The 26936-nt window shown below is 28.4% G+C and overlaps 1 protein-coding gene across 2 annotated transcripts; it reads right to left on the bottom strand.

Annotated features, from left to right (window-relative positions):
• Positions 1 to 134: 134 nt before the first annotated feature.
• On the bottom strand, positions 135 to 26936 carry LOC129938826 (acyl-CoA Delta-9 desaturase-like). Of its 2 annotated transcripts, none has more exons than XM_056046615.1 (7): positions 26733 to 26936; positions 11884 to 12312; positions 8609 to 8739; positions 8384 to 8518; positions 8248 to 8318; positions 1319 to 1504; positions 135 to 1250 (listed from the first exon to the last, which is right to left on the bottom strand). In XM_056046615.1, exons 2-7 carry the CDS (start codon positions 12290 to 12292, stop codon positions 728 to 730), a joined length of 1455 nt encoding a protein of 484 aa, XP_055902590.1. In that variant the 5' UTR covers positions 12293 to 12312; positions 26733 to 26936; the 3' UTR covers positions 135 to 727. The 2 variants fall into 2 exon arrangements, with proteins under 2 accessions (XP_055902590.1, XP_055902591.1); XM_056046616.1 differs by lacking the exon at positions 26733 to 26936 and adding an exon at positions 26152 to 26616.

Genomic DNA, 26936 nt, shown 5'->3' with positions numbered 1-26936 from the left:
CTTATCGGATTCTTTGATCGTGGTGAATATGGGTTGCTTTTCCTATAAAATGTTTAATTTGTTTTATATGATGAGTGTGGAATTATGTTGATGCAATGTTTTTATATTGATGGAAATAATAAAAAGTATTATGCTTTTTGACTTTTTTATGTTTTTGTTTTTTATTTATATTTTGCGTTTTTTTATTTGGTAGGTACATAAAAACTAGAGTATCCCTTGGTTAAAAATATATACATACCACTTAACATTTCTTTTTTTAATTCATTTTCTTAAGCTAAATCCTCAACACAAGTTTTTTTTTAACATTATAAAACACAATTTTTAATAATATATATAATTTTTTTTAACAAAAGGTCCTTAGAAACTCTACAGAGCATGTATTAATAGAACTCTAGGCTCCAAACATGTCCTTTTAATGAAAGAGCTTTTTTAATGATGGGCTGGGAAGCCTAAAGCACCCCATCCACATCAGAAAAAAAAACTCCTCCAAAACCATCCTTTTTCTTTTTTTTTCTTCAAAAATTTCAATTTCTTAAAAATACACACGCTTACAATGTAAAACCTTAAACATTAACTTTTTGGAATAAGTCTTATGCACACACATATTAATTATATAAATGTAAAAAGAAATTAACACAACTAATTTACATCCATCAATAGTGTTAAATTAAATTAAGTAATTTTGTATTCCTCGTTTGGCACCCTTTTGCTCTTTCTTTTTGATGGCTCAAACATTCAAGGCCTGCTTATCTATATTATTATTGTTTATGCTCGTACTCGTGCTCTTGGCCAAATCGTTGATATTAAGCTTGCTTTTGTTGAAGCTGCTGTTGTTGTTATTCAAGTCATCGCCGCTAACATGTTGCTGATTGAGTTTGCCCAATTCGTCGATCATCATTTTGTTGATGCGATTCTTCTCAACAATATACTTCCTCAGGCCGTTGCTGTCAATTTTGGAACCTTCATCGATGTCACCATTGGCTTTTTTGGCCATGGCTTCTTCGCCAAAGTGTTCGTGGCTTCCATCACCTGTACGTTGGATACGACTACGCAAAATGTTCTCACTTACGGTCTTACGATCATATACGGCACCGTTCTTGGCAAAGAAATCAATGACTTTTGTTGTGACATTGAAGGGCATGCCCAATTCAGCGGTACGGTAGTCCCATGGGAAGGTGTGATGATAGTTGTGCCATCCTTCACCACCAGCAATAATCGAAACAAAAACGGTTTCAACCGAAAGGATGTTCCTATAAAAAAGAAAGAATAGCTTTCGTTTAGAGTATGTTTGAAGGAAGAGAATTTTATAGGAACTTACTTATCGTATGGCTTGTTTCCGAACATGTGAGCAAGACTGTTAACTGACCATGTTGTATTCAACTGGACAACATAACGTGCGAAATAGGTTGTAAAGAGTGATACCAAAACTGTTTCATTCCAGAGTAGACAAGGAATAGCAGTTGGCAGGACAAGTGTGAAGATGGTGTAGAGGATCTTGTAGTGTCTGAAAAAATATAAAAAAGAAATATTGATTAAATAAAGTTTAGGAAACAAATAAGTTGCTATAAAATTATAGCAGGTATTTAATTCGCACATCTGTCAATCAATATATTCAAAGAAATTGGCTGATCTAGTAGAAGTTCATTTCTTCTTATTAAACCCTTATTAAAACTCTAAGTTTTATGGCTCTAAAACACAGCTGATAAGTGTGTTTTGGATTTTAAACAAGCATATTTTAGAAGACAAAAATCTGTGCTAACCCAATAGAATAGAAATATAGCAACATTTTGTTTAAAAATTAAAACCAACTATTTGAATTCCTAAGTTATATTTCCTAACATTTAATGTTTGTAAACAAATATGTATTTTTTTCTTATACAAGGTGCATGTTAATAAGGCTTGAAAGTTTATATATAAAATATTGGTTCAAAAGTTTTGAATAATGTACTATTTAGCAATTTACTAAATATTTAGCAAATTACTAAGGGACTCCGACATTTTAAACCTTTAATTTGGATTTGCTTACTAGAAAATTGCAAATTGCCTTATATAAAAAAAACAAACATCCAAACATGCCTAAAGAGTGACAGTTCGTAAAAAATAAACAAAGCAAATACTATTAAACGGACCTATTAGTTAAAGAATAACTATCCAGATGTCATATAGATTCAGCTAATTGCTAAAAGTAAAAGTTACTATTGAATGATATTAACTTTAATAAATTTTTAAGACATAGTAAGATGTTAAAATCTCTTAAAATTAGGTAAGCTTAGTAAATTGCTAATTTACGTTTAAAATTTTGCGCCATTGTTTCTTCGAAGAGTTGGAGAGTTTTGTTTTCGTTTACAAATGTCAAATCCATGACATTTTTTATTTGTATACTACTTTGGTGTGAATTTGTTGTCACTCTATAAAAATAATCTGTCAATGTGACTATCAACTCTTCTGTGATTTGACAGTTGATGTTTTTGTACTCAAAAATATTTCAAAAAACAGAGTTTTAGTAATGTTTGAGAAAAAACAGACATGTTATTTCTCCAATGAAATAATTTTGTAACACATTTTACAATACGATTGAAAACAGCTTTAAATTATATGAATTTCACAATAAAACAGAACAGGATATCACTACCATATGATATTAAATTATTGCTTTCATTTTATATACATTAAAATTCATAACTTTAAGCTTAGATTTTATAGCGAAAATCACCGATCGTAGCAAAAACCTTTGAATAACAAACACCTGTAGCTTGTACTTATTAATTTAGGAAAAGATTAATAATAAATATAATTTGAGAATAAAAAAATCCTGCTTGACGAGTAGAGTGAGGAATTTGAATATTTCCAATCAAAAGTTGACAGTGTGCACGTTTCCTTAAGGAATTTGAATTCCTAAATCCTATCATTAGATTCCCATTTGAACGGCCGAAAACCGGAAAGGTAACATTCTCTGTCAAAGTTCAATATAATTTGACAAATAACGCGAGAAGATATGCAAATTTTAACCAAATCCTCTTATGTCATAATTTTAGTTTTTTTTTTATTATGTAAAGCCTTGAATTTAATCGTCAGATAATCGTTTGGATTTGAAAATATTTGACGGGGTTTATACATTCCAAATTTGTATTGTATGAAATTTTGGAACATATGTTCTAATTGTTTTATTGAGCTTGTCTAATTGAAAACAATGATTAACATAATTTTAACTTTAAACTATGCTTAAGTTAAAATCACAAAATGGCTACTTTAACTTTTGGAAATTTGCTAAATCCATATGACATCTGTGCAATAATATTTGGCGTTTTTCTTTTTATAGTTCAAAGCTGAGCACTGAGCAGAGTCTGAACGAACAGAGTAGAGTTCTGAGCAAAGTATTTTACTCTATTAATTTATACTGAGCTCACAGAGCGTGCTATGAACATCTTCGGAACTAAAAACAAACACGAATTTGAAGCAAACACAACTATTTTTTTTTTGACACTTCGAGCTCTGCCCTGAACTAAAAAAGAAAAACTACCATTCTTAAAAGAGCAGTGGATGGAATGGTCCAGTCAATATTTGGGAAATTAGGTGCGTTTAAGCGTACTTGCTTTGTTTATTTTCACGAACTGTCACTTTTTAGACATGTTTAGATGCTTGTTTTTTAAAAAACGGCGATTAGCAATACAAAAAGAAAGGTTCAAAATGTTGGAGTCCCTTAGTAAATTGCTTAAATACTTAGCAAATTGTTAACTATAGTAAATTATAAAACCCTTAAAAAAGATTGCTAAAAATTTTGCGCTAAGGTCTATTAACAGTAGGATATAGTAAAAATGTGAAATTATCCTTTTAATGAGTTCTGATAGCCTTTTCTAAGGTGAACAAACTTCTGATCGTCAAAAGAAGAATTTATACGATTTTCTAAGGACACAATTTAAAAAGTGTCTAGTTATATTTATTGTATTAATAATTGAATAACTCCTTATTTATAATTGTCTAAACATGTGTTATCTGCCAGTTGACTAAATTATTAAGCTTAATCACACATTTATCACAAAGGAATTTAAGATGTCTTTTATATTTATACTTTTTTTTTAAGCAATTTTACTAAAAATACATAATTTTCGTTAAAAAAACAAAAGCTGTGAGCTATACGAAGAAAAACAGGGTCCTATTAATTAAAACTCTCAACAACTCCTGTGTGGGAGTAATCTCACAAATGGATACCTTTATAAACCTACAATTTTATTCCGAATTTAAAAGGATTATATTCGAAGTACTTTAAAGACAAGAACTGTTCTTGAAGGACTTTTCAATTTAGTTAAATGAACCAAAGGGTATGTTCAAAGACAATTTCACTAGAGACAGGTTGCCATCTACATTTGTACAGTCCTATAAGCAACAAAAAAAACCACCCAACCATGGACTACTTCTAAATCCACGAGCATTCATTGATATTCTAAATTCTAATTTAATCAGTATTTAATTCAGCACACAAAAATAGTCTCCACTAATTAAAACTGGGATAAATAATGACCAAGACCAAGTTAAGTCTATTTTATCTTTTGCATTAATAAGAAAACAATGGAAATCAAATAAAGATCGGATGGAAAACCGGCCTTGAGTTGTGTATGTTATTCCGGTCCTGAATTAAATTATTAATCCACGCGAAGACTTAATTTAAATTATTCTTCCTATCTTTTAACGGCTCCAACAGCACCAAGCAAAAATCCAAGACGAAAACCAGTTAGACCAATGGACAAAAGGTATGCGATGAGATTTTTTTTTGTTTAAGTTTATTAACATACCTACAAACCTCAAATTAACTTTATCTAATTTTAAGCATCACCAACAAGCTCAAGAAACTTGTATATGTTATGATTATGACCATCTCTTATAGCTTCCATGAACTGAAATATAATGTTTACCTTTTCTTTCTTCGTCTTTTCGATATCTGTAAGATCTCATCAATACGATTCATCTAATGCATAATCCAAAGAAATTATAAAGATAGACAAGAGCTAACTTCCTGTACGTTCATCTTTGACAATGAATCTGCCCCATGGTCATTAGGTCAATGTATCTCACGGATACATTTGCTCAGGTGAGCTGAATTGAATCAATTGAAAATTGAATGCTATTATTTTTGTTTGATTTCCTTTCTTCATACGAAAGAGGCAAAGGCAAAGACGCGATGCGATGGTAGATTAACCACAAAAGAGTTTGCGCGTGATGTTTAAATAAACATAAGGTCTTTTATATAATAATTAATGACGTTAGAGCTTTTATAAATTTTGTATGTTAAGATATTTTTTGAATTTTTGTTATTGTTTTATTATATGCTACTCGTAGTTCTTTCAACACGAGAGGTCATCATCATCATCATCATCTAAAAAGCTACCATCATCAAACCATCAAACATTGATGACGAATTTGAAATTTATTCAAATCAAATACAAAATTTTGCATTTTATTGTACCTTGAACAAGAAGATTATTCCGAAAGGAAATAAAATGTGCAAATATCTGTAGGTTAAACAGTTTTTCCCGAAATTCTAAGTTCAAGTTCTTTTATTTTTGAATTTTTTGTCGACAATGAAGTGTTTCCGGTATTGAAATACATACATCAAACACTTGGGTAGTTTTGTTGCAATCGTGGCATGGAATTTATTATTAAAATTTTTAGTTTGATGCAGAATATTAAATTCCGTGAATATTGAATATTTATGAAGTTGATTTATTAAAGATTAAAGACTAGAAGAAATAATAGAAGAAGAAGAAGACGAAGAAGAAGTTTTTCAAAAGACACTGACCTTTTATTTGACATTTAAAAAAACTTGTTTTAAGTTAAAAGAATAATAAAAACATATTTCTTATTATTATTTATAGAGTTTAGAAAAAAAAACATATTAATAATAGAATATGAAGTTTTTGTTTTTTTTTCGGGGAAAAACCTTTAGCAAAAATAAATTGGGGCCTTCACACTTTTTCAAGATTTTTATTGCGTTTTAAACGGTTTTTCTGAAGGAAGATTTAAGATATGAATATGAAAGATTTTCCTTAAGAAGTTTCAAGTATCTTTAGAAGTATGTCAAGCTTTAGACAAAGTTCTTCTTTTTCAATCTTCTTATTTAGGCACTTTGCTTAAGTGGGTAAAAGTACCTACTAAACAAAAAGATATAAAAAGTGTTCTGATTCTATTGAAATTATATCTGAACAAGTCCATAAATAGTATTTATGTAATAATGTCAAGAAATAAAATGAAAATTAGGCCAGTTTACAAAATGCTTTTATAAATAAGGAGCTGTCAAAAGTAGACACGTTCAATGCACAATGTACTCAAAAGTTCATACAAATAAAATTTTATAGGTTTATCATTGAGTAAATGAGGTATTTTTAAAATTATTTGAAATTGAAGTTGTTCAATTTTGATTGCAATGAAATTGTCAAATTTTATAAAAGGGATGGAAGGAGATTCATTTTGACACTGGGCAGGTTCAGGCCGCATAAGGGAATTCATTTGCATTCTATTTCATTTTTTAAACGTACATTTTGTTTAGTTTTTCAAGTGTCAAGAATTTCAAATTTAGAACTTAACTTTACAAATCTCTTCTGTAAGTTCATAGTACAAATATTACCAAAAACATTATTGCCCACAAAAAAACTCCTCAGGCAAGCTACAAGTCTATCACGATTTGTATTGTAAAAAAATATTACTTATTTCTTTCCCAATTTGACAAGAAATCCTTTTTTTGTTTTTAAATTAAATAGAATTGTGCAGAAAATATATAAATCATAAAGTTCAGCTTTCATCTGAATCAGAAAAACATGATCAACTGTCATTTTGACAGAAGTAGACTTGACTTGGCTAACTTTCCAGTCAACTTTCCAATATAGTTGCCTTAATTGGAAGGGAATTTTTTGACAGTTGGGCAATCAGATATTGGACCCTAAATCTGCTCACTTTCAACCTAATCTACTACAATTATGACAGCGGCTGTCATTCTGATTCTTTGTATATGAACATTTTTCAATTTAATCTCACATTGAAAATGAAAAAGCAATGTAATGAAGAACCTTATGGTTTTGAAGTACATTTAAAGTCTGAAAAATGTCTGTGTTCCTACAAATTTCTATCATAAATATTATTTGTTACTTTCTTAAAACCTATAACTAATTAAAATCATGAGTCTTATGCAAATTCAAAACCTTGCTCAGAGATTTTTTCAAACATTTTTATATTGCAAAACCACTATAGAATTATTATAAATTATTATTAATATAAAACAAAAACACGAAACACCTGAACGATCTCATCATCCAAAATTATAAGCAAATGTTAACCAAATTAAATTTCCTGTTCTCCATTCATGTAACAATCGACGCACAATCTATCTTAAAGAATAATTATCTTTAAACAAAATAAAAAACAGACAAACAGAGAACAACGTATTTCGTTTCTAGAATAATTAATTAAATTTTAAACTAAGTATACGAGTAGAATTATGCACTCTCGCTCAAATGAAAATAAAACTTTTTTCTTAATCATAAAAGGAATTCCCCTTCGGGCTTTCTGTTTAGGAAACTTTTTTTTTGAAATCATTAAACTTACTCTGACGTTGAGTTTGGTGATTCTATATCTACGTACAGTAAGTTTAAGGCACAGCTTTATATGAAACAAAAATATAAAAATCAGTTGTGTCAGAACATTAAGATATTTTCCTTAAAGATTGAAAATCCAAAACAAGTATCTTTTTTTTTTAATTTAGATACAATGCGAGTACGTGCTGAAAGTCATTCATGATAAATTTTTGTATCTATAATCGACAAACGGTGGCGGCTCAGAGTCTTAAGTACTCTTTTGTGACTAAGCGAGTGTGATTTTTAGTTTTTTTTTTTTGGTTAAACGTCCGAGTGCTCATAAACATTTAAATTACCCTCGAGGTCGATAATTATGATGAGAAGATGAGTTAAACTAATTTATTCATTATTCTATCTTCCGAATACCTTGAATTAACTATAACTAACCATAACTAGTTTGCAAAAGGATTAAATAACTTAAAACAAAACGAAAAAAAGTTACACATACGCCACAGTGCTCGGATTTAAGAAAACTATCATTTGAAATAGATAACCAGTTTATTGGTTCTTTTTTTGTTTAGAAAATTTACCCAGGCACGTGTTATAAAAATGAAATAATATTATGTCCTCATTAATAAAATATGAGAATAAAATTAGTTTAAGTTTCTTTTTTTAATATACACACCTCTTTTGGAACATGATCCATGGATCGGCTTCCATGTCGGACATATCAATCTTTTGACCATATTCTTTCACCTATAAAGAGAAAATAAATAAATGGTTTTTTAACTGTAAAATTCATATTTTGGGATCAAAATTACCTTTGGATGTTTCTTGGACATAAGCCAACCAACGTGAGAGAAAAAGAAACCCCTTGTGGCGTTATGAGGATCAGCATCGGTGTCGGAGTATTTGTGATGTTGTCTATGATCTCGCACCCATACATAAAGACAATTCTAAGTAAAATAAATAAATACAAAATATAATTTATGAATATGTGACAGCTCTAATTAAAGTTTATTCATAAGAAAATAAACTGTCCTTACCTGACCAGCCATTGTGTGCATAAGCATCAATAATACCCTTAGCCAAGTTTTCGCCTTATACGCCTTATGAGAGAAAAGCCTATGGGCTCCCATTGTAATACCCATTCCACTTAGAAAACTAAATACAACAACTGTAAAGAGAAGAAAAATCCAAAACAAAAGGATTTATATAAAATTCACTACAATATCCTTAAAAAATAAACAAATGTCAAATAGTGTGTCGGTAATGCAGTCAATCTGTCAAAAAATGTCTTGATTCGATAGTTCTTCGCCTCAAATTGTATTATCAATAATAATATAATAATAGTTACATAATTTGGATTAAATTTGAATTGAAATCGCATAAATTGAATTTGTAGTTTTATTTTGAACAAGAATACAGTTTTTGTTTTTTTCACGCATCTTCACGGTCACTTTTGGGGAAAACTAAAGTCCTATCTTTAAATGAAAGAAAATCAGTCATGCAGGTGTTAATTAGTTTTATAAAACTAGGAAACCAAAAATAATGTATCATAACTTAATTGACCCGAAATAATCCCTCAGCAGCTTAATTCACACTTCACCGATTTTGTTTTAATATAAAAACCTAATCTTTTAATGAGTTGAAGCATTCATTTATTTATTCTACTTTTTACTTTGTACTTTGCAAGAAGTCATTTGGAATGAAAGGTTGTTTGACTTAAGGCAAATATTTTAAAAATAAATTCACTTGAATATTATATGAAAATGGATTAAAGAAAGAGAATTGTAATTAAAATGTATTTAAATATAAAAAGTTGCTTTGTTTTTTGTTTGTTACAGATGAGAAATCTAAGCCTCTAAGTCTTTTACGCTGATTAATGTCTTTTTGTCAAAGTACATTATGTAAATATCGCAACAACTTTAAAAAGAGTGAAAACTATTCGATTCTTTTAGTTTAGGAAAAAAATGTACTAGACAAAAACAAAAGTTGATTTAGTACATTTTTAAACCTTATTAAAAGTGGTTTAAAAGTTAAATTTGATAATTCCACATAAAACCTTTGAATTTCATAAAATCCAAAGTCTCGAAAAAAGATGGAGAAGCAACCTTTTACGTTCGGTTCCTTTAGTTTTAGAAAAAAATGTACTAGACAAAAATAACAGATGATTTAGTACATTTTTAAACCTTATTAAAAGCGGTTTAAAAGCGCGTTTAGGCTCAAAGTTTAATTTAATAATTCCACATTAAACTTTTGAAGTTCATAAAATAAAAAAATCTCGGAAAAAGATGGATATACTACCTTTTGTGTTCGGTTCTTTTAGTTTTAGAAAAAAATAAAAGTTGATTTAGTACATTTTTAAACCTTATTAAAAGCAGTTTAAAAGTTAAATTTAATAATTCCACTTAAAACCTTTATATTTCATAAAATCCAAAGGCTCGAAAAAAGATGGAGATACAACCTTTTGTGCTCGGTTCTTTTAGTTTTAGAAAAAATGTACTAGACAAAAAAAGGCTGATTTAGTACATTTTAAACCTTATTAAAAGCGTTTCAAAAACTCTTTAAGTTTCAAAGTTTAATTTAATAATTCCACATTTAACTTTTGAATTTCAAAAAGCACAAAAATCTCGGAAAAAGATGGAGATACAACCTTTTGTGTTCGGTTCTTTTAGTTTTGGAAAAAAATGTACTAGACACAAATAAAAGTTGATTTGGAATAAATAATCTAAATGAGTGAAAACAGTTAAACTCAGTCTTATAAAGTAAATATAAGTAAACTTTGCGGTTCTTTTAAACTTAGAATACAAATGTACTAAATAAAAATTAAAGTTGATTTAGTACATTTTAAAACCGTATTAAGAAGAAAGTGTGTTTAAAAGCGCTGTTGGCATATTTTAATTGAGTGAACCGTCTTACTGGCTAATAGTTGAATTTAACAAGTCCACATTTAGCCTTTAAATAGGACAAAAGATGGAGACACAACATTTTTAGATTTTAAAGTCAAAACGACGTAAAATTTTACTAAAAATCTCATTTAATTTTTGTAATCGGACTTACATTTTGAATATTAAGTTCGGGTAGTAGTTTGTTGATCTAAAGGTGGGTAAGTCTTGTGAAGAGTTTATTACAAAAGCATAAGCCATCAACTATGATTGTTTCAGCTAACTTAGCCCTTTAAATCAAAAAATGTATACAACATCAAAGATTTTTAAAATATCACTTTTATTAAGAGTTCAAATATCAAATTTAGTCAAATTGGAGGAATTATTTAACTTTAAGTCAGAGAATTAATTAAAAACGATATTAAAGTTAATTTGATTGGAAAAAAGAGACTGGGATGCGACTAATACTGATAACTTCCCAACCCGTCGGTCAATTTGTCCTGATTCAAATTTTAAAGAAAAAGTTCATTACAGAAATAATTTGAAATCAATTTCTTTCTTAGTTCTCCAAATACTTGAGTAAAACCATTTCTTATTAGTTTTTCGGTTGTTTTTGTAGGTTTTGTCAAAAGTTGTTAGTTGAACTTTTCTAAGAAATTAACTAAGAACAATAAATAGAATTTGAAGAAACAGATTGATTTCAAAATCCGTTTTTATTATTTTTTTAAAAGTTTTGATATTTCTTACGAAAAAAATAGAGATTTGATTTTTCTAAGCAAATGTAACACAGAATGAAACCACTTTGAAGCCAATACCTTCATTTATTGTCAAGATATCGAATATCAGTTTTTACCGATTTTGCGTACCAATTTAATTAAAACAATTGACTATCGATTTTTTATAAAAATTCAACCGAAAGCCGTACACAATATTTTCTATAAGATGAAATTAGAAGTCAATAATATAAAATTAAATTTAAGTTGTTAGCGTTTCTGGTTAGTGATATATTTGGGTTAACCAAAATTGTTATGGTAAGAAAACCACACACTCAATTTACTTGAGAGTCCTTTCTGCTTTATTATCTGTATAACAAAATTTATTTGAAGTCGATATCATTAATAGTTCTTGAGATATGGACTACGAACAAATCTTCCCGAAAGTGCGTACACATTGACGCACAGACATCTCTCTAAAAATCTTTTTCTTAGACTCTAGGGACCTTGAAACGCCGAGAATTTTCAAAATTTTCGACAAAATCCGATTACAATAACTTCCTATGGGAAGTTAAACAAAACTAAATAAACATAACTTTGAAATATAATTCGACTGTTTCTCATTGTCAATGTCAGAAGTATTTCCTGTCAGCTTTGACTTAAAAGAAGTCAACGTCATTGCATATAAATAAAAGATTAAAAACAAAAATGTATACTCACAGTAAGCCACTGTTTGGAATTTAGCATAACCAAATCCCAGCATTACAAGTCCAATACCACCCAAAATATGTAATACCAAAAATCCAATAGCATTTGACCAAACAATTTCTCTCTTAAAATTCATATCAGTTCCAATATCCTGATTAGCATTGTCATGCATAGCCTCTTCTTTGAAATTTATTTTATCAATAAATCCAGCATTATTGTTGATTGTTGAATTTTGATTATTACGATTTTTACTATCATCTAAAACATTTCCATTTGCTAAATTTTCACAATGTGTTTTATTTTCTTCTTTGGTATACATTGAGGATGTGGAGGACGATTGTGTTGTTGATGGACATTTTGATTCCAATATATCATTTTCTCGCTTACGGTGTACAAGAATTGTTTCGGTTTCAGGACTCATTTTTGTAATGTTATTATTTTCTGTAAGTAAATTGTAAACAAAAAAAAAAAATTGTTAATAAAAATTGCTAAATATTATGTAGGTTGAGTTTATTTTTAAGAATGGCACATAATTATATTGTTAAAAGTGGCGGCCTTGTGCCCCATACTCTGAAAGTGATGTTTCACAATGCACAATACCTATCTCAAGAAACTCATTGTGGTGTAGGGTAATTAAATTGTTCCTATACTTGAAGTGTTAAGCATCAAGAGAGTTCAGGAACGAATGATGGCTCATTAAAAATTTCAAGAAAACCAAATTAAATAGTCAGAAGATTAATGTTGCACTTTAGGAAGAAGTGAAGAAATACTAAACTGAAGAACTTCTAAAAGACCAAATTATTATTCATAAAAAAGAATTTTTAAAAATAATTTAATTTTCAGACATTTATGATTACAAGTATGTTTTTGAAAATGGATTGATTTTAAGGGTTGAACATAATTTTCACGTAATGGAACAATACTTTCAAGTACTTGAGCAGTGATAAGTACTTTCAAGTAGTTGAACAGTATTTTACAGAATTTGCCAGAAAGTAATTAACAATTCTGGAATTACTGTTCAAATACTCAAGCACATGTAATTGGTATTTTTGGCGCAACAGTCCGTTGAAAGATAGGGGCTAGTGTACAAGTAATGTTCTCGGGGATGGAGGGGACCTACAGTTCCGAATGTCTTCATTGAGGAAGCACTTTTCATGACAAGAATTACTCTTGGATGATTTGTAAATTCTTCGTTACCAAAACTTTAGATGGCACAGGCAGGGTTTAAACCCAAGACCTCTGACATAAAAGTTCTACGAACTAACCATCACGCCACGAGTAATACTACTGGTAATTTCTTGCTTTAAATATTAGAAGATAAATACAAGGTATAAAAATCTAGTACTTCTACTTAAGATTACTAAAGTCCTAAGGTTTTGTACATACCCGCTTTTACATTCTTACGACACAACTTAATCTTTTTGTCTATAAACCAATCAGCTTAAAATTCAAGAAAGTCATTAAGCAAAAAAGAATTTAACAACAAAATACAAAGTTAAGAGCTGCTAGCTGCTGGGAAGTAATTACCAACTAACCTATATGAATTGACTTAACCAACCATCATCATTATTTTAAGAGGGTTTGTAAGAGGTATAAATATTTTTATTTGCTAAATAGTTAATTGATTTTTCTTTTGTCAAGCTTCAAATATAATTCTTGACACTTCAACATAAACAAACAAACCAACCTCGAAGAAGATGATTGTCATTCCATTTACAGACCTAGAATTCAAAAAGTTATCTACATTTAATATTTGTTTAAAGTTGAGGCATGGTTTAAGTAAACATTAACATTTTGACACCTTAATTCGAGGTTAAGTTTGAAGTTCATCTGCGAAAATCTATTTATATGAACTTAAGTCCATGTTTACATCTTACAGATGCCATGAATATAGCACAAATATTTTTAAACCCCATCAGGTACTTAAAAAGAGTAAATTTTGCAAGAAACTTTATTACCTCAAGCCCAAAATGTATCCATTAGAGTTAATGGCTTATAAAATTGTAAGTCACAGTTCGTACTCGTACATGACTAAATATACCTAGAGGTTATAACAAGATGAATAATTGCCCTTTTGATTTGTTATGATGGAAATGTCATTTTGTTTTTTATTTTTTAGAGTGACTAGCAGCTACTAACTTGACAATTGAAAATTAAGTGCATAAAGTTAAGATAGAGATATTATGCAAGATGTCAGAAAATGTGTTACTTTGAGTAACGAGCGGCTATAAATTATATATTTTGTGGCTTGTTGAATGAATGTAATGATGGACCTTTTAAGAGTGTCAGAAAGATTGAGTTTAATTTCGAAAGAAGTAATATTTTATGAATGAACATTACAAAATTTATTTAGAAGAATAAAATGGCAATTTGGTGTCGTTCGTAGTTATTATGGTGTATGGTGTAACAGGGGTCTAATCACTTGCAAAACCAATCACTAGTGCAAATGCGGTCTTATATCCAAAGAGTATACATAAGATACAAACAAATTGGTAAACTGGGCCGAGTTCAAATAAAGACTTCTGGTTTAAAATAATACAAACCCATTAACCAATATTTATTTAAAGGTTAAAAGTCATAGAAATTGTCAAGAATTATTTAAATGTTAAAAACAAGTTTCAAGCATAAAAATATGTCAAGAAGAAGTGCTGATTCTACTGACCTCAATTTAATTCGAAAATTATAAATTTGCAAATTTAATATCAAGAAAAAAACTACCAAATTTAAGGAAATGATTAAAATTCATTGACAGATAAAAGATTAGGTTTTTGTTAACCCTTTTTCATAGTTGTTGGTTAAACTTTTAATGGGTTATGATGGATTGTGTAAAATAAGCTTAAATAAACTATAAACTTTACATTAAAGAATTTAGAACCTTTTCTTTTCCGTCAAACGAACCTTAATATAGAAAAATATTTCCTTGTCACGATGTTCTTTCGAGAAGTTTTGTTAAATTTGGTTGTCCTTGCAGATTTTTAAAGTTCTTATTCAAGGTCATTTAATTAGTGAATCAAACAAATCAAAATTTTAATAAGCATGAGATAAGAAGTTTAGCATTTAACTAATTTTTAATTTGAATGGTCACATGTGTTTAAGATTAAAATATACTAAGCTACGTTTTCATGATTATATATAAGAAAAGAAATATGTTAATCATGTTGATTTATGATTAATTTTAATAAAGGTAAAATAAGGACTGTTTTATAAAAAGCAACTGGCAACACTAATTCAATTTGAAAGCTGTCAATCGTACCCATGGCAGATCCTCCAAGAGTAATTCTTGTCATGATAGGTGCTTTCTCAAATTAGATGTTCGGCTTTAATCGCACACAGGAATGGTTGAGAGTTGTCACTAGGCTCTACTTCTCAAGATTAGGAGAAAACGAATGGGAATGCTGTTTAATATTGACAGCTGTCAGTAGTACCCGTAACATGATGATTAGTGCCTAGGTATGTCATGCGAAAGGTCTTGAGTTCAATGCCTGTCTGCGCCATCAAAAGCGGTTTCTTCACGGATATTGCCTCTTTCGAGGAATTGACAAATTCTCCAAGAGTAATTCTTGCCATGAAAGGTGTTTTCTTAAAGAAGACGTTCAATTCGTCCTAAAACTACTGTAGGTCCCCTCTAACCCTGACAACGTTACTAACACAACAGAAATAGTTGAGATTTGTCCTATTTCTCAAGGGACTGTTGCGCCACCTATTTCTATCTCATATTAGACTTTCGAATTCGTCTTAAAACTACTGTAGGTCCCCTATAACCCTGACAACGTTACTCGCACACAGAAATAGTTGAGAGTTGTAAGTCACTAGGTCCTGGTTCTCAAGGGACTGTTGCGCCACCTATTTTATTTTTCTTATAAGATAAGGAGTGTTATATAAAAACAAATTGGCAACGCTGCTTAAACTTGACAGCTGTCAGTTATTTTGTATTAAACATGATTCGCAATTTTTGAAATTAATTTAAATTTATTAGATCCAATTTTTGAGGAAACACCAGTTTGCTTTAAAAGGTTTTCACTTCTTAACTGCAAGAGTAATTTGAAGTTTTGTATGCGAAGTGACTTTTCTCATCGAAAGTGGAATGGTCATAAAATTAAGAACTTTGTTAATGCATGGAGCGTATCCAAAAAAGGTTTAAAAATAGCTTTAAAAAAAATTATAAAATATGTATATCTTAGAATTTTTATTGCTAACACGAGTACATACCTAGTACTTTTTTTTTCAAAACTGTGAGTACATGTTTAAAATTTCAAAATGAATTTAAAGATTTAAGTAGGTAAAAGCTCATTAAATAAAGGCACATGTGCACGTGCGACCTATTTTACCAAAGAAAATCTAAATATCAGCGTCGTTTAATTATTAACATTGAACAATATATAATTTGATTCAAATATTTTGGGTTATTGAACTCAATTGTCTTAAGTTTCTTAAGCCGTATTATTAATGTTTACCTATTGGAACATTCAAAAAGTCTTAATTTAAAATTTTGTAAGAAATTAAACTAAAGTTTTCTTAAAGTCGTTGCCTTAAATGACATATAATTAAACACTTGATAGAATTTAAACAAATTAAAAGATATACTTAGTCACTGTTTATCTAGACAGAGACAAGGTATGTCACTTCTTTAAAACAAGTTAATGTTTCCATTCAAATCAAACGCTCAATTTGTTTATTTAAACTCATAATAAAATGTTTCCTATAAACATACCATTTTTATGTCATTGGTTTTTCTCTTAAATAATACAAAATAACCGATAACGTTTAAAATGTCAGTGAACAAATTTTTGCGCTTAAAAAAAAGAAGAAGAATAATTCACTCATATTCAACCTTGAAATCCAAAAAAAATAAAATCTCAAGAACAGCAAAATCCAGCGAAAACAAGTTCCTTGATAATGGCGCAAATATGTAGAACAGGCGGAAGCAACCTAACCAAACCAAAATGTCATAAATGAACGAATAAAATAAAACTTTACGCATAATGAATATACATTTTTTTTTTAAATACAAATTTTAGTGAAAGGAAGTTGTACAAGTTATAATTTTTTTTTTATTTCGGAAAAGATAATGATATTTTTTCCAATCTTGTGAAATAATAAACATATTTCTAGACTATCAGGCGAGTTTTTCATTTCCTGACTAAATATTGTTATTAAATAAGTTTGAGTACTTAAAGAATCCTTTTCAACTTATTATTTACTACAAGTACTCAAATTAGTTGTTTAGATTTGGCATAAAAGTGTAGGTCCCTTTCATTCCTGACATGATTCGCACACGGGAATGGTTGAGAGTTGAAAGTCTCTAGACCCTAGTTCTGAAAGGACTGTTGAGCCACTTAATTTATTCTATTTTCTGTGGAATTGGAGCGATTTATTGACATTTTTAGAATAGAAGAAATATCAATAATTACATTTGATTCCCTCTGCAACATTTTCATTGAATTCGGTAATGGCTTTGAAGTTCTATTTGTTATTTATTATATCTTTTTGGTTTGTCTTCTAAAAACAAAAGAAAATGAAAAAGCTACGGAAAGATTGTCAAAATCTTTAACAATTTTGTTTAAGAATTTTAGGCAATTTATTTAAGGAAAATGTCCAATTTTCTCAGGAACTCGTGAAAGGATACTTATGTCGTTCGCGTGAATTATAATAGTTCTGTAAAGACTTTCACATATTGAATAGAAACAATATACTCTTATGAGGCAATCTGAAGTGTTCATTTAAGCTTTGTGATTACTTTAAATAGTCAGTATCATAAGCTTGAGCTCAACGCTCCAATGGATTTATTTTCTATTTCATGGTCTTTGACAGCTGACAACTGTATTGTCATTGCAATTTTGTTTTGTTATAAAATATAAGTGAAACATTTACACTTCGTTTTACGTATTTTTAGTTCACGCTTTATGACAGATGATATTATAAATTTAATCGTAAATTAGGTTAGGTTAGAGTGGCAGTTCGTGATGGAGTAAGACACACTTAGGTTAGTTTAATGGCGCATTGTGATACCACCACATAAATTTTGAGGCTTTCTAATAAACATTATTGAGTTCCCAACGAAAAGTAAAGACTGTTTATGTTAACATGATTTGAGATCGTTTAGATTGTTATAGAAGAATTTTTCTTGGTAATTCTTGCGTTTTTGAGCTAGAACAGAACTCTTTCCTCTTCTTCTTTCCATACACACAGCTTTTAAAAAAGTCATTTCAAAATACACCGCGTGACTTTCATTCCTGTTAGACAGAGCCCGATTGTGACACCGATCTTGTTAGAGATGGTAAGCGGCTTGATCTAGTGTTGGCTTGATGTTTTTCCAAGTTATTGCAACTGAAAGTTGCCTTTTTTGGAATTCAACATTAGCCAAATGTGGTAGAATTGGTTGTACTGTACCATTTCTGTCGAGTTCATCTGCCGTATAATTTCGTGGAATGCCTCTAAGGACCGGCACCCCGTAAAGGTGAATATTAAACTGATGATCTACCGTTTTGTCTTTAATAGAGTTTTTAGAGGTAGACTTCAGATATTTGATTGAGGCCTGAGTATCTGAAAAAATACGGATAACAGATGTTGTTATCACGTTTTCTTAAAGCCAGGACAAGAATTATTTTGTCACCAAAAGTTAAGCCTGGATTACGCTACAATGATTGGGAAGGCGGAATGGGAGACTTATGGCTGAATCACAAACACGCTTCAGCTTCGGCTTCGTCTGCGTTACGGTGGCCTTGCTTTGATGTTGATTGAATCACATTATTTTCATTTTATCCCCCCAAAGAGCAAATATTTTGGTTGTTGACATTTTTTTAAAGCTGTTGAGCTGTCAGACAAAGCAAATGTTCAGATAATTGAACTAGAGCTTCCGTTTGGAGTCACATTACGTTCTTTTCCTTACGATTGTCAAACGGAACTTGAGGTCGAAACTCCATTGTTATAGCATGCATTGAATTGCTATGCCTGAACTCGTAAACGTCAGGTGAAGCCGAAGCTAAAGCGTGCTTCTGTTTCAGCCATTAATTTCAGTAGTTAAGATTGCGCACCCATCACCAACTTATTTATTTGTTTTTGATCTATTTGTGTTAAAGTAAAGTTATCCTCCCAAAAAGATCTGGAAGTTTCTGTAGTCTGTGTGCTTTGAAATTGTTTCTTAATACTCCGATAAAGCTTTTAGCTATTTATTTGCTAAGTAAATTATGGTAAGAAATTTGTCCTGTTCCCCGAACTTAAGCTTGGTTGTGGTTGAGCCATAAAGCAAAAGTGAGAAGATAGTTTCAGTTGTGTCAAAATCAAGCTAACGAAAAACAAAAGAGGTTCCTTAAGAGAGATAAGGGCTGGTTCAGATATGGAATTTTTGTTCGTTTCATTTTCTTAAATTGCCAAATAAACATTGAATATCGGAACTTGGTCCCTTTTAGATTCCAAAAACTATCGATCATATTATTTATTTATTTGAGTTCGTCGTGCTTTTGTTTAAAATCAATAAAAATTATTGCAAATTCTTAAAATCACAGAAATCAATCAACTTTAAACCTATAATCATTAATCTTGACATTCTAAGAGCTTGTAAACTATAACTAATCTCTAAAATTCAACTTTACATAATTCTAAAGAATTATAATCATTGTATTAAAGGAAGTAGGTATATTTAAATTAATCTATTTTATTATATTCAGAGAATTATACATGTTTTTTTGTGAATTTAATTACTTAAGAATTAATTCATTAACACTAAAAATAAAAAATTATTAAAATCTTCTAACAAGTTTTATTTATATTCAGATCAGGAAAATCTCAATAATTAAAAAGAAACAAAATACAACAACTATTAATATTATGTTTGTTTCAAATTTTTGTCGTCAACTCCATAAGTAAGCAATGTTTGCGAGCTTATAGTTAAAAAAACCAGCTTATAATATATTTAAACCGAAACGGTTTATCACAAGATTCTTGAACTTATCACCTAATGGCTGTTTATCTGCAAGGCACACTTATAATCTTTCAAATTACATAATTTAAAGATTTTAGTATTTTGTTAATTTTATACATAAATTAAAAATATCTTGTGGTTTTATTATTTCTTAATTCTTTTTCTTAAAAAAAAAACAAAAATTATCACCTGCTTTGAGTTTTATAATCTCTCTAAAAAAATTACTTGCTATGCCTGTCGCATTTATTGTTGATTGTTAAATTCGTTTTATTAATATTTTAATTACTAATTTTAATTTTTCTAAAAGGAACTCCTCAGTGGAAGTGGGTATTTTTGTGTGTTTTTTTTATTTTTTAATTATCAATTATATTCAAATTGAATGGAAGTTTTTGATACACGATTTTTATAAACTAATAAATAATTGAATGATAATTTTTATAATATCGAGGAATTTTCGTGCATATCTATACAGAAATTTTAGCTTTCGAAAGGCGGAAATATTAAAAAATTGACAACGAAAAAAAAATCTGAATAACCAATTAGATATTCTCGTATGTATAGTAATTTGGTTTGGTTTTTGGTTCTAGAACTTGAAATATTTGGTTCCTAATTTTTGTTTTTAAGGAGTTTAGTTTTATCAAGGTTGACAAGACTATCTATTGCGGTTTGTTCTTTCTCTTATATGAATTATATTGACTTGCTGATCAAACCTCTCACATTTTAGCCGCACGATTATGAAGGCTATAAATACTAAATCAATAATAAATAAAATTAAGGATCTAGTAGTCAGATTTTGGTGGAGATAAATTTTGAATTCTTGACTGATGGCAAACTATAAACGAGTTTGACGTCATCAATCGCCAAATAGTTGCATGCACGCGCCCATTTTTGTATCCGTTTAGTGATTTTCAACACGTTGGACACGTTCGTCGGTTGTTTGGCTATGGCTTGACTATATTTGAATGATGCTCCTTGAATACTTGAATTCGACAGACGACGGGTATTTGGTTGATTAAAAATTTAAAAATCAAAACCACAAGCTCTCAAATAAAAAAAAAAAAAAAACAAAAGAACCAAAGAGTAAAGAAAAGAAACGAATCGAATGAATATAAAGAAAGTCATATGACCATCAAATAAGTCGATCTCAATGAACGAGGCTTCCATCAAATGATTTATTCTTTTATTTCAGATTCAAACTTTTAAACATACCATCACGAAAATAAAAAAGAGAAGCTTGAAGCTTGATGGTGAGTAGATTCTTAAAACTTTTTGGCTATTTCATGATTAAAAGATATATTTGTATCTATTTTGTTGTTGTTGTTGTATCTTTTTATCAGAAACGCGTTTTGTATACATATACTCGCATACCTAAGAGAATAAAATATTTAAATCAAATGGAGACCGGACCGGTATCGAAACTTTTATATGACCCAGGTGACCATGGAAGATATCGTTGAATTTATTTTGGGAAAAATCAAAAGAATTGTTGTACATTTTTTTTTGGATTTTTGTTTGAATAAATTTTTAAGGAAACAATCGTTTTTTTATATCTTAGGGATTATAATGTTTTAATGTTGGCAACAGGTGTTGCTATATGGATATTAGTTAGTTTCTTATGGGAATTTAAAGAATTTTCTTTAACACGTGCTAAGAACATGTTTAATAAGTTATAATCAGGTATTTAAATTTTAAGAATTGAAAATATTAAAATCTTAAATTAAAATCTTAAATTGACAATTATATATGACAACTAATAACATAATCGTAAGATTAAGAATTCTATAGAATAATAAATTCAAATGAACTGATAGTCGGTTGAGAATGAGGGCATTTTCTAATAAAATCACTATGAAGAATTATCGTAGAAAAATGGAAGCAGCTTACTAAATTCTATTACAAACCTTTTATGGTTTTTGAGATATTTGGATTTTTTTCAACCATTAGTTTTATAATCAGCGTTTTTATATGATACCATCGATTTTTGAAATTGTTTTGACGCCAATATTGGTCGGTTTAGAATTGAAAGGAATTCATTTTCTAATAAAAGCACTATGAAGAATTATCGAAGAAAAATGGAAGCAGCTTTCGAAATTCTATAAAAAACTTTTTTATGGGTTTTGAGTTATTTTGAGTTTTTTCAACTAGGTTTTATAATCAGCGTTTTTATATGATACCATCGATTTTTTGAAATTGTTTCGACTCCAATATTGGTCGGTGAATTAAAAGGAAGGCATTTTCTAATAAAAGCACTATGAAGAATTATCGTAGAAAAATGGAAGCAGCTTACGAAATTCTATTACAAACTTTGTATGGTTTTTGAGATATTTGAAGTTTTTTCAACCATTAGTTTTATAATCAACGATTTATATGATACCATCGATTTTTGAAATTGTTTCGACTTGAATATTGGTCGATTTAGAGTTAAAAGGTAGGCATTTTCTAATAAAGGCACTATGAAGAATAACAAACTTTTTACGGTTTTTAAGATATTTGGAGTTTTTCAACCTTTAGTTTTATAATCAAAACATAAATTCTTAATAAATCGTATCTTTTGTGTTGAAATTTAATATTAAGTAATAAGCATAACAATTTAGACAAAAGCGTTCAATATTGCCACTTTTTAAGCATTGGAACATACTGGAACATTCTAGAAACTTTCGGAAGAAGGCTGAAATCAAATTAAGATCAATAATAAAAGCCTATTTATCTATTCTATAAATATCTCTGAAGTGGAAATGTTTCCTAAAACAAAGATTTTAACACAAAATTCGGTAAAAAAGTAACACATAAGTAACATTTTTAGGACAACAAAGCTTTATGGCATATTATTGACCTGCTTCAAAACTAGTTTAATTGCAAAACTAGTTCTAAGAGGATTTCGAGATAGATATAAATCAAATATATGCTAACTTTAAAATTAAATACAAAAAAACCTTTAGAACTTGTTTTTTTTTTTTCATAAAACTAGTTTTGAAACTATTCAATAATCAATAAACTATCGGAGACACCTTGGAACCATAGTTCAGAAAAAAAATGTAGAAGATTTTGTATTTTTCTATCAAAAGAAAAACCTATCAGAGGTGTTAGAAAAATTTTGGTGATCATAATTCTTGACATTTAGTTTGATTTTCGATATGGTTTGGATTTATGTAACTTTATGAATTTGATAATATTCTAAGTCTTTTTTAACAACACACATTCTATTGAAATCGAAAAGTAAAACTGGTGTTTTATCAAGAATGATGCCGTAAAAAGTTAGAAGACTTTTAGTTCCATACAAATTTTCAGATGATAGCATGTAAAAACTTGAGTTGATATTCGTATTTAACATTTTGATTTCTGTTTGCATTAAAAGTTTAATGATATTTTAAAAAAGACAAACATCAAGAATCAATTAAAAAGCTTTACAAGATATTTTGTAGTTTTTACTAATTCATTGAAAGAATGTTCCAATACTTTGTTTTAGCATTAATAAAAGTTTTAATTTGCTTTTCTTTTTACAAACTTTTATTCGAATATAGCGTTCTTTTATTTCTTTGAATTCTAGCTCAAATTTTAAGGTTAACTTCTAGTTGTTTATAATAATAAACATAAGAAATAAAAGCGACCATAAAATTTGTTTTTTTTTTTTGTACTGTTAAAAAAGTACAAATAGTTCAGTTCTTCTAACTTAAAACTGCTTTTCTTACAGCGTATTCGAATTTCTGTGAAATTTTTATTTTAGTAATTTAAAATAATAAACATAAGAAATGAAAGCGCTCAAAAAATTAGTATTGTTGTACTGTTAAAAAATTAAAAATAATTCAGTTCAAGAAGCTGAAAATACTTTAAATGCTTCCTTTAACTTAAAAATGCTGTATTCGAATTTCTGTACAATAATTCCAAACATATTTTTCTTCGCTTTTTCTAATATTAGCATTTTAGACTGATATTCAATAAAGAACCTGTTGAAATAAGCTGTAAGACCAAAATTATGATAATAGGAACCATTTTGACCAAGTTCGAAATATTATCGAAAATTTTATAAATTACAAATTAAATTGTCTGAAAACTTCAAAAAGGAAAGAATATGTTCTTAGTTCAAATTTAAGTTTCCCTACAAACCTTTTTTTCGAAATAATTGCTTCTGTTAATAACACACCAAACAAAGATTAATTTATAAGAATAAAATATAAAACTATACTACCTCGTCAAGGCCGGTCAAAGAGTGTTATTTTTATTTTATAGGAAATAGTATCCATTCAATAATATAACCACTTAAAAGTATTATTTATTATTATTTTGATGGTATTTTTCCAAACACTCTTAAACTTGTATAAGTATATAATGTCTATTTTACTTGCATGCTGATGGTTAAACCAGATTTATCAGAAAACAAAAATATATATATCTTTGGGCTATGAGCACACAAATTTTCAAATTTGTTTACAATAATTTGATTTAAAGTTGCATGTTAAGATCAAATTATAATAAATTTGTAAACAAAACACAGACAAAGTTAAAACATATAAAAGACAATCTCAACTTAAAGATGATCAGATAAATTAATAGAAGACTGACGTTATTCTTTTTGGTCCAAATTTCTGGGAATTTCATAGTTTTTACAAACCAAATTCTATCCTATTTTATTATACTTTAATAAAATATACATTTTATTATAATAAAAAGTATTTCTATCTATTTTTAGGAATAATGATTCAGAATTTGTAATTCTTAAAACAAAACGCAAATTCTGTTAATGTTACTATAATTGATGTTAATATTTATGGGAGGTCATTATAAATCTTTCTGTCAAATTTAGAAAGCAACAAATTCAAAATTCTAAGTTTTGTTCTTAACTTAAAAGAAACAAAATAATCATGAATAAAATTATTATCATACAAAACGATATATTTCAATAATTGTGAAATTCAAATCATATGTTTTGTTTAAGTTCCTGTCATAAATACATAAGAATATTTTATGTAAAATTGTATAACAAGTTTCTTGATTTAAAATAGTCAGCTAATAAATCACTTCTTTTTAAAAAAAAGAATTACCTACATAATGAATGAATCACCCTATATTCAAAAATATGTTGTTCTTAGTAACAACGAATTGGAACAACAAAAGCAAACTAGTTAATATTTAAAAATATTGTTTAGAATTTGAAATGATTTTATTTTTAGATCTAAATTTTATTCTATTCATTAAATAATTATTATTATTAATTGAATACACGTGCCAAACTTTATCTAATATATAGGGTACCTATGATGAAACCAATTCAAGAACAGTTAGAAGAACTAAATTTTGTGCAAAACCCCCAAACAATAGAAACAACAATAATAATTGATTAAGAGAAAAACCAACAAAAAGGAACAAATAATTATATAAAAGAAACTCGTTTCTGTGTATAAAAAAATTTGTATTTGAATAAATAAAAGTATTAATTTAATTTTCAAGGAGATTATAGAAGAAACAACAACAACAATAACAAAATCAAACCAAAGAAAACCACAAGCCGAAAAAATACGGAAATATTAATTCAGAAAAAAAAGAAATAAATTCAAATATTTATTGAAATAACATCAATTTCAAGAAACAAAAGAAATCATTGCATAGGAAATTTTAGATTAATCATAAAAATCATTGTTAATTGGAGGCTAAGGTTTTTTAAAAAGACTTAAAAACAAAAATTGCTTTAGAGATAATTGGTGTTTTTTGGAACATGTTCAGAACATTAAAAATGTTTCAAAACAAAAACGAACTAAGAATTCTAAAGAACTCTCAAATAATGGGAGTTTTTAAATATATAATAAAAACCAAAACACATTTTAAAATTTAAAAAATAGAACATAAATAAAAGCTTTAAAGAACTGTTCGAAGCTTTTTGAAAGGATCTAGAAAAAGAAATAGTCTCAGTTTTAAAACACTCTACTTTTAAGACTTAACTTTTTGTTTAAAGTAGCTAAATCCCGAAACTATAACTATAAGTTAAGCTTTAAAAGAAAAATTGTCTTATTTAGAAAAGAAAATGGTATTTTCAAAAAAATTCAAGAACAGGAAATTCATCAAATAAATTTTGTATGACCTATTAAATTTTTAAAGATTAAACTTTGGCCAAGAATGTTCTATTCTTTATGTTCTTCCCTTAAATGTTTTGAATTTTCAAAAGTTTGAAATTATTCAAACCACACGTTCCGACATTTCTTAAAAACTTAAACCAAAAAGTAAAGGACGCATAGATTCTACTTTGGTAAAAATTAGTTTATTGGTTTAATTCAACGTTAAGAACCACAAAAATAAATAAATTCTAAAAATTCACAAAATGTATTTAATGAAAAAAATAATTTCTTTAAAAAACTTTATATACTCACTTTGAAAATAATAATAAAAAAATAGAATTTAAAAAAAATTAGATTTCAAAACTAACACAACCGGGTTTTTGTAAAATATTTTTTAAAGAAATAGTCCTCGCTAAATTTCTACTCAGCAAGGAAAATTCAAACGTCTTTTATTAATTTTGTTTTTAATCCTTTTCGATTTTATTTATTAATTTGTTTTTTTTTTTTTAAATTTAAATCCTCTTCGTTGGGTTCACAAATCCTTTTTTCAAATTCTTATTATTTATGCTTGTTTTTTTTTAAGTAATATCCACTTTTGCATTGATAAAACACTTATTTTCGTTGCCACCAAAATACAAAATTTGTTTCTCAAAAAATTTTATTCAAAATCACAAAAAAAACTACACCACAAGGTTTTGAATATGGTTTAAGAATGGAACCCTTTTTCTTTTAGTTCGACATCTATTCGATTTGAACGACAACCGATAACTCGACAATTTTCTAAAGAACACTTAAGTTTTAAGTCCTGAATGGTTTTTAAAATTCAAATTTTATTTGAGAAAAAAACAAAAAAAAAAAACAGAAATGAAAAATATGAAAAAAGAAAAACTTACACGCAAACTTATAAGTTGGTAGGTATCTCTCTTTATGTTGTATGTTGTATTAATGTTGAGATACTTTTCTTTCGTTGTCGTAGTCGTAAAGTATCTGTGTGCGATTGGCACAGCGAACTCTGATGAAGTGTATCTGAATAAAGAATCGATACAAGTGACAAAACAGCACAACACACCGATCTACCGAACTATCTATCTCGCTAA

This window comes from Eupeodes corollae, chromosome 1 (assembly GCF_945859685.1).
Source record: "Eupeodes corollae chromosome 1, idEupCoro1.1, whole genome shotgun sequence".
Lineage (NCBI taxonomy): Eukaryota > Metazoa > Arthropoda > Insecta > Diptera > Syrphidae > Eupeodes > Eupeodes corollae.
The sequence above is the reverse complement of the archived record's forward strand: the minus strand, read 5'-3'. Positions and strand labels throughout refer to the sequence as shown.

Bases quoted from the DNA above. Each gene is read 5' to 3' on its own strand.
- LOC129938826 (XM_056046615.1), bottom strand. From the start codon at position 12,292: ATGAGTCCTGAAACCGAAACAATTCTTGTACACCGTAAGCGAGAAAAT. The intron at 8,519-8,608 runs GTAAGGACAGTT...TATTTTACTTAG, and splicing joins TGCACACAATGGCTGGTCAG to AATTGTCTTTATGTATGGGT. The intron at 8,319-8,383 runs GTAATTTTGATC...TTCTCTTTATAG, and splicing joins TGTCCAAGAAACATCCAAAG to GTGAAAGAATATGGTCAAAA.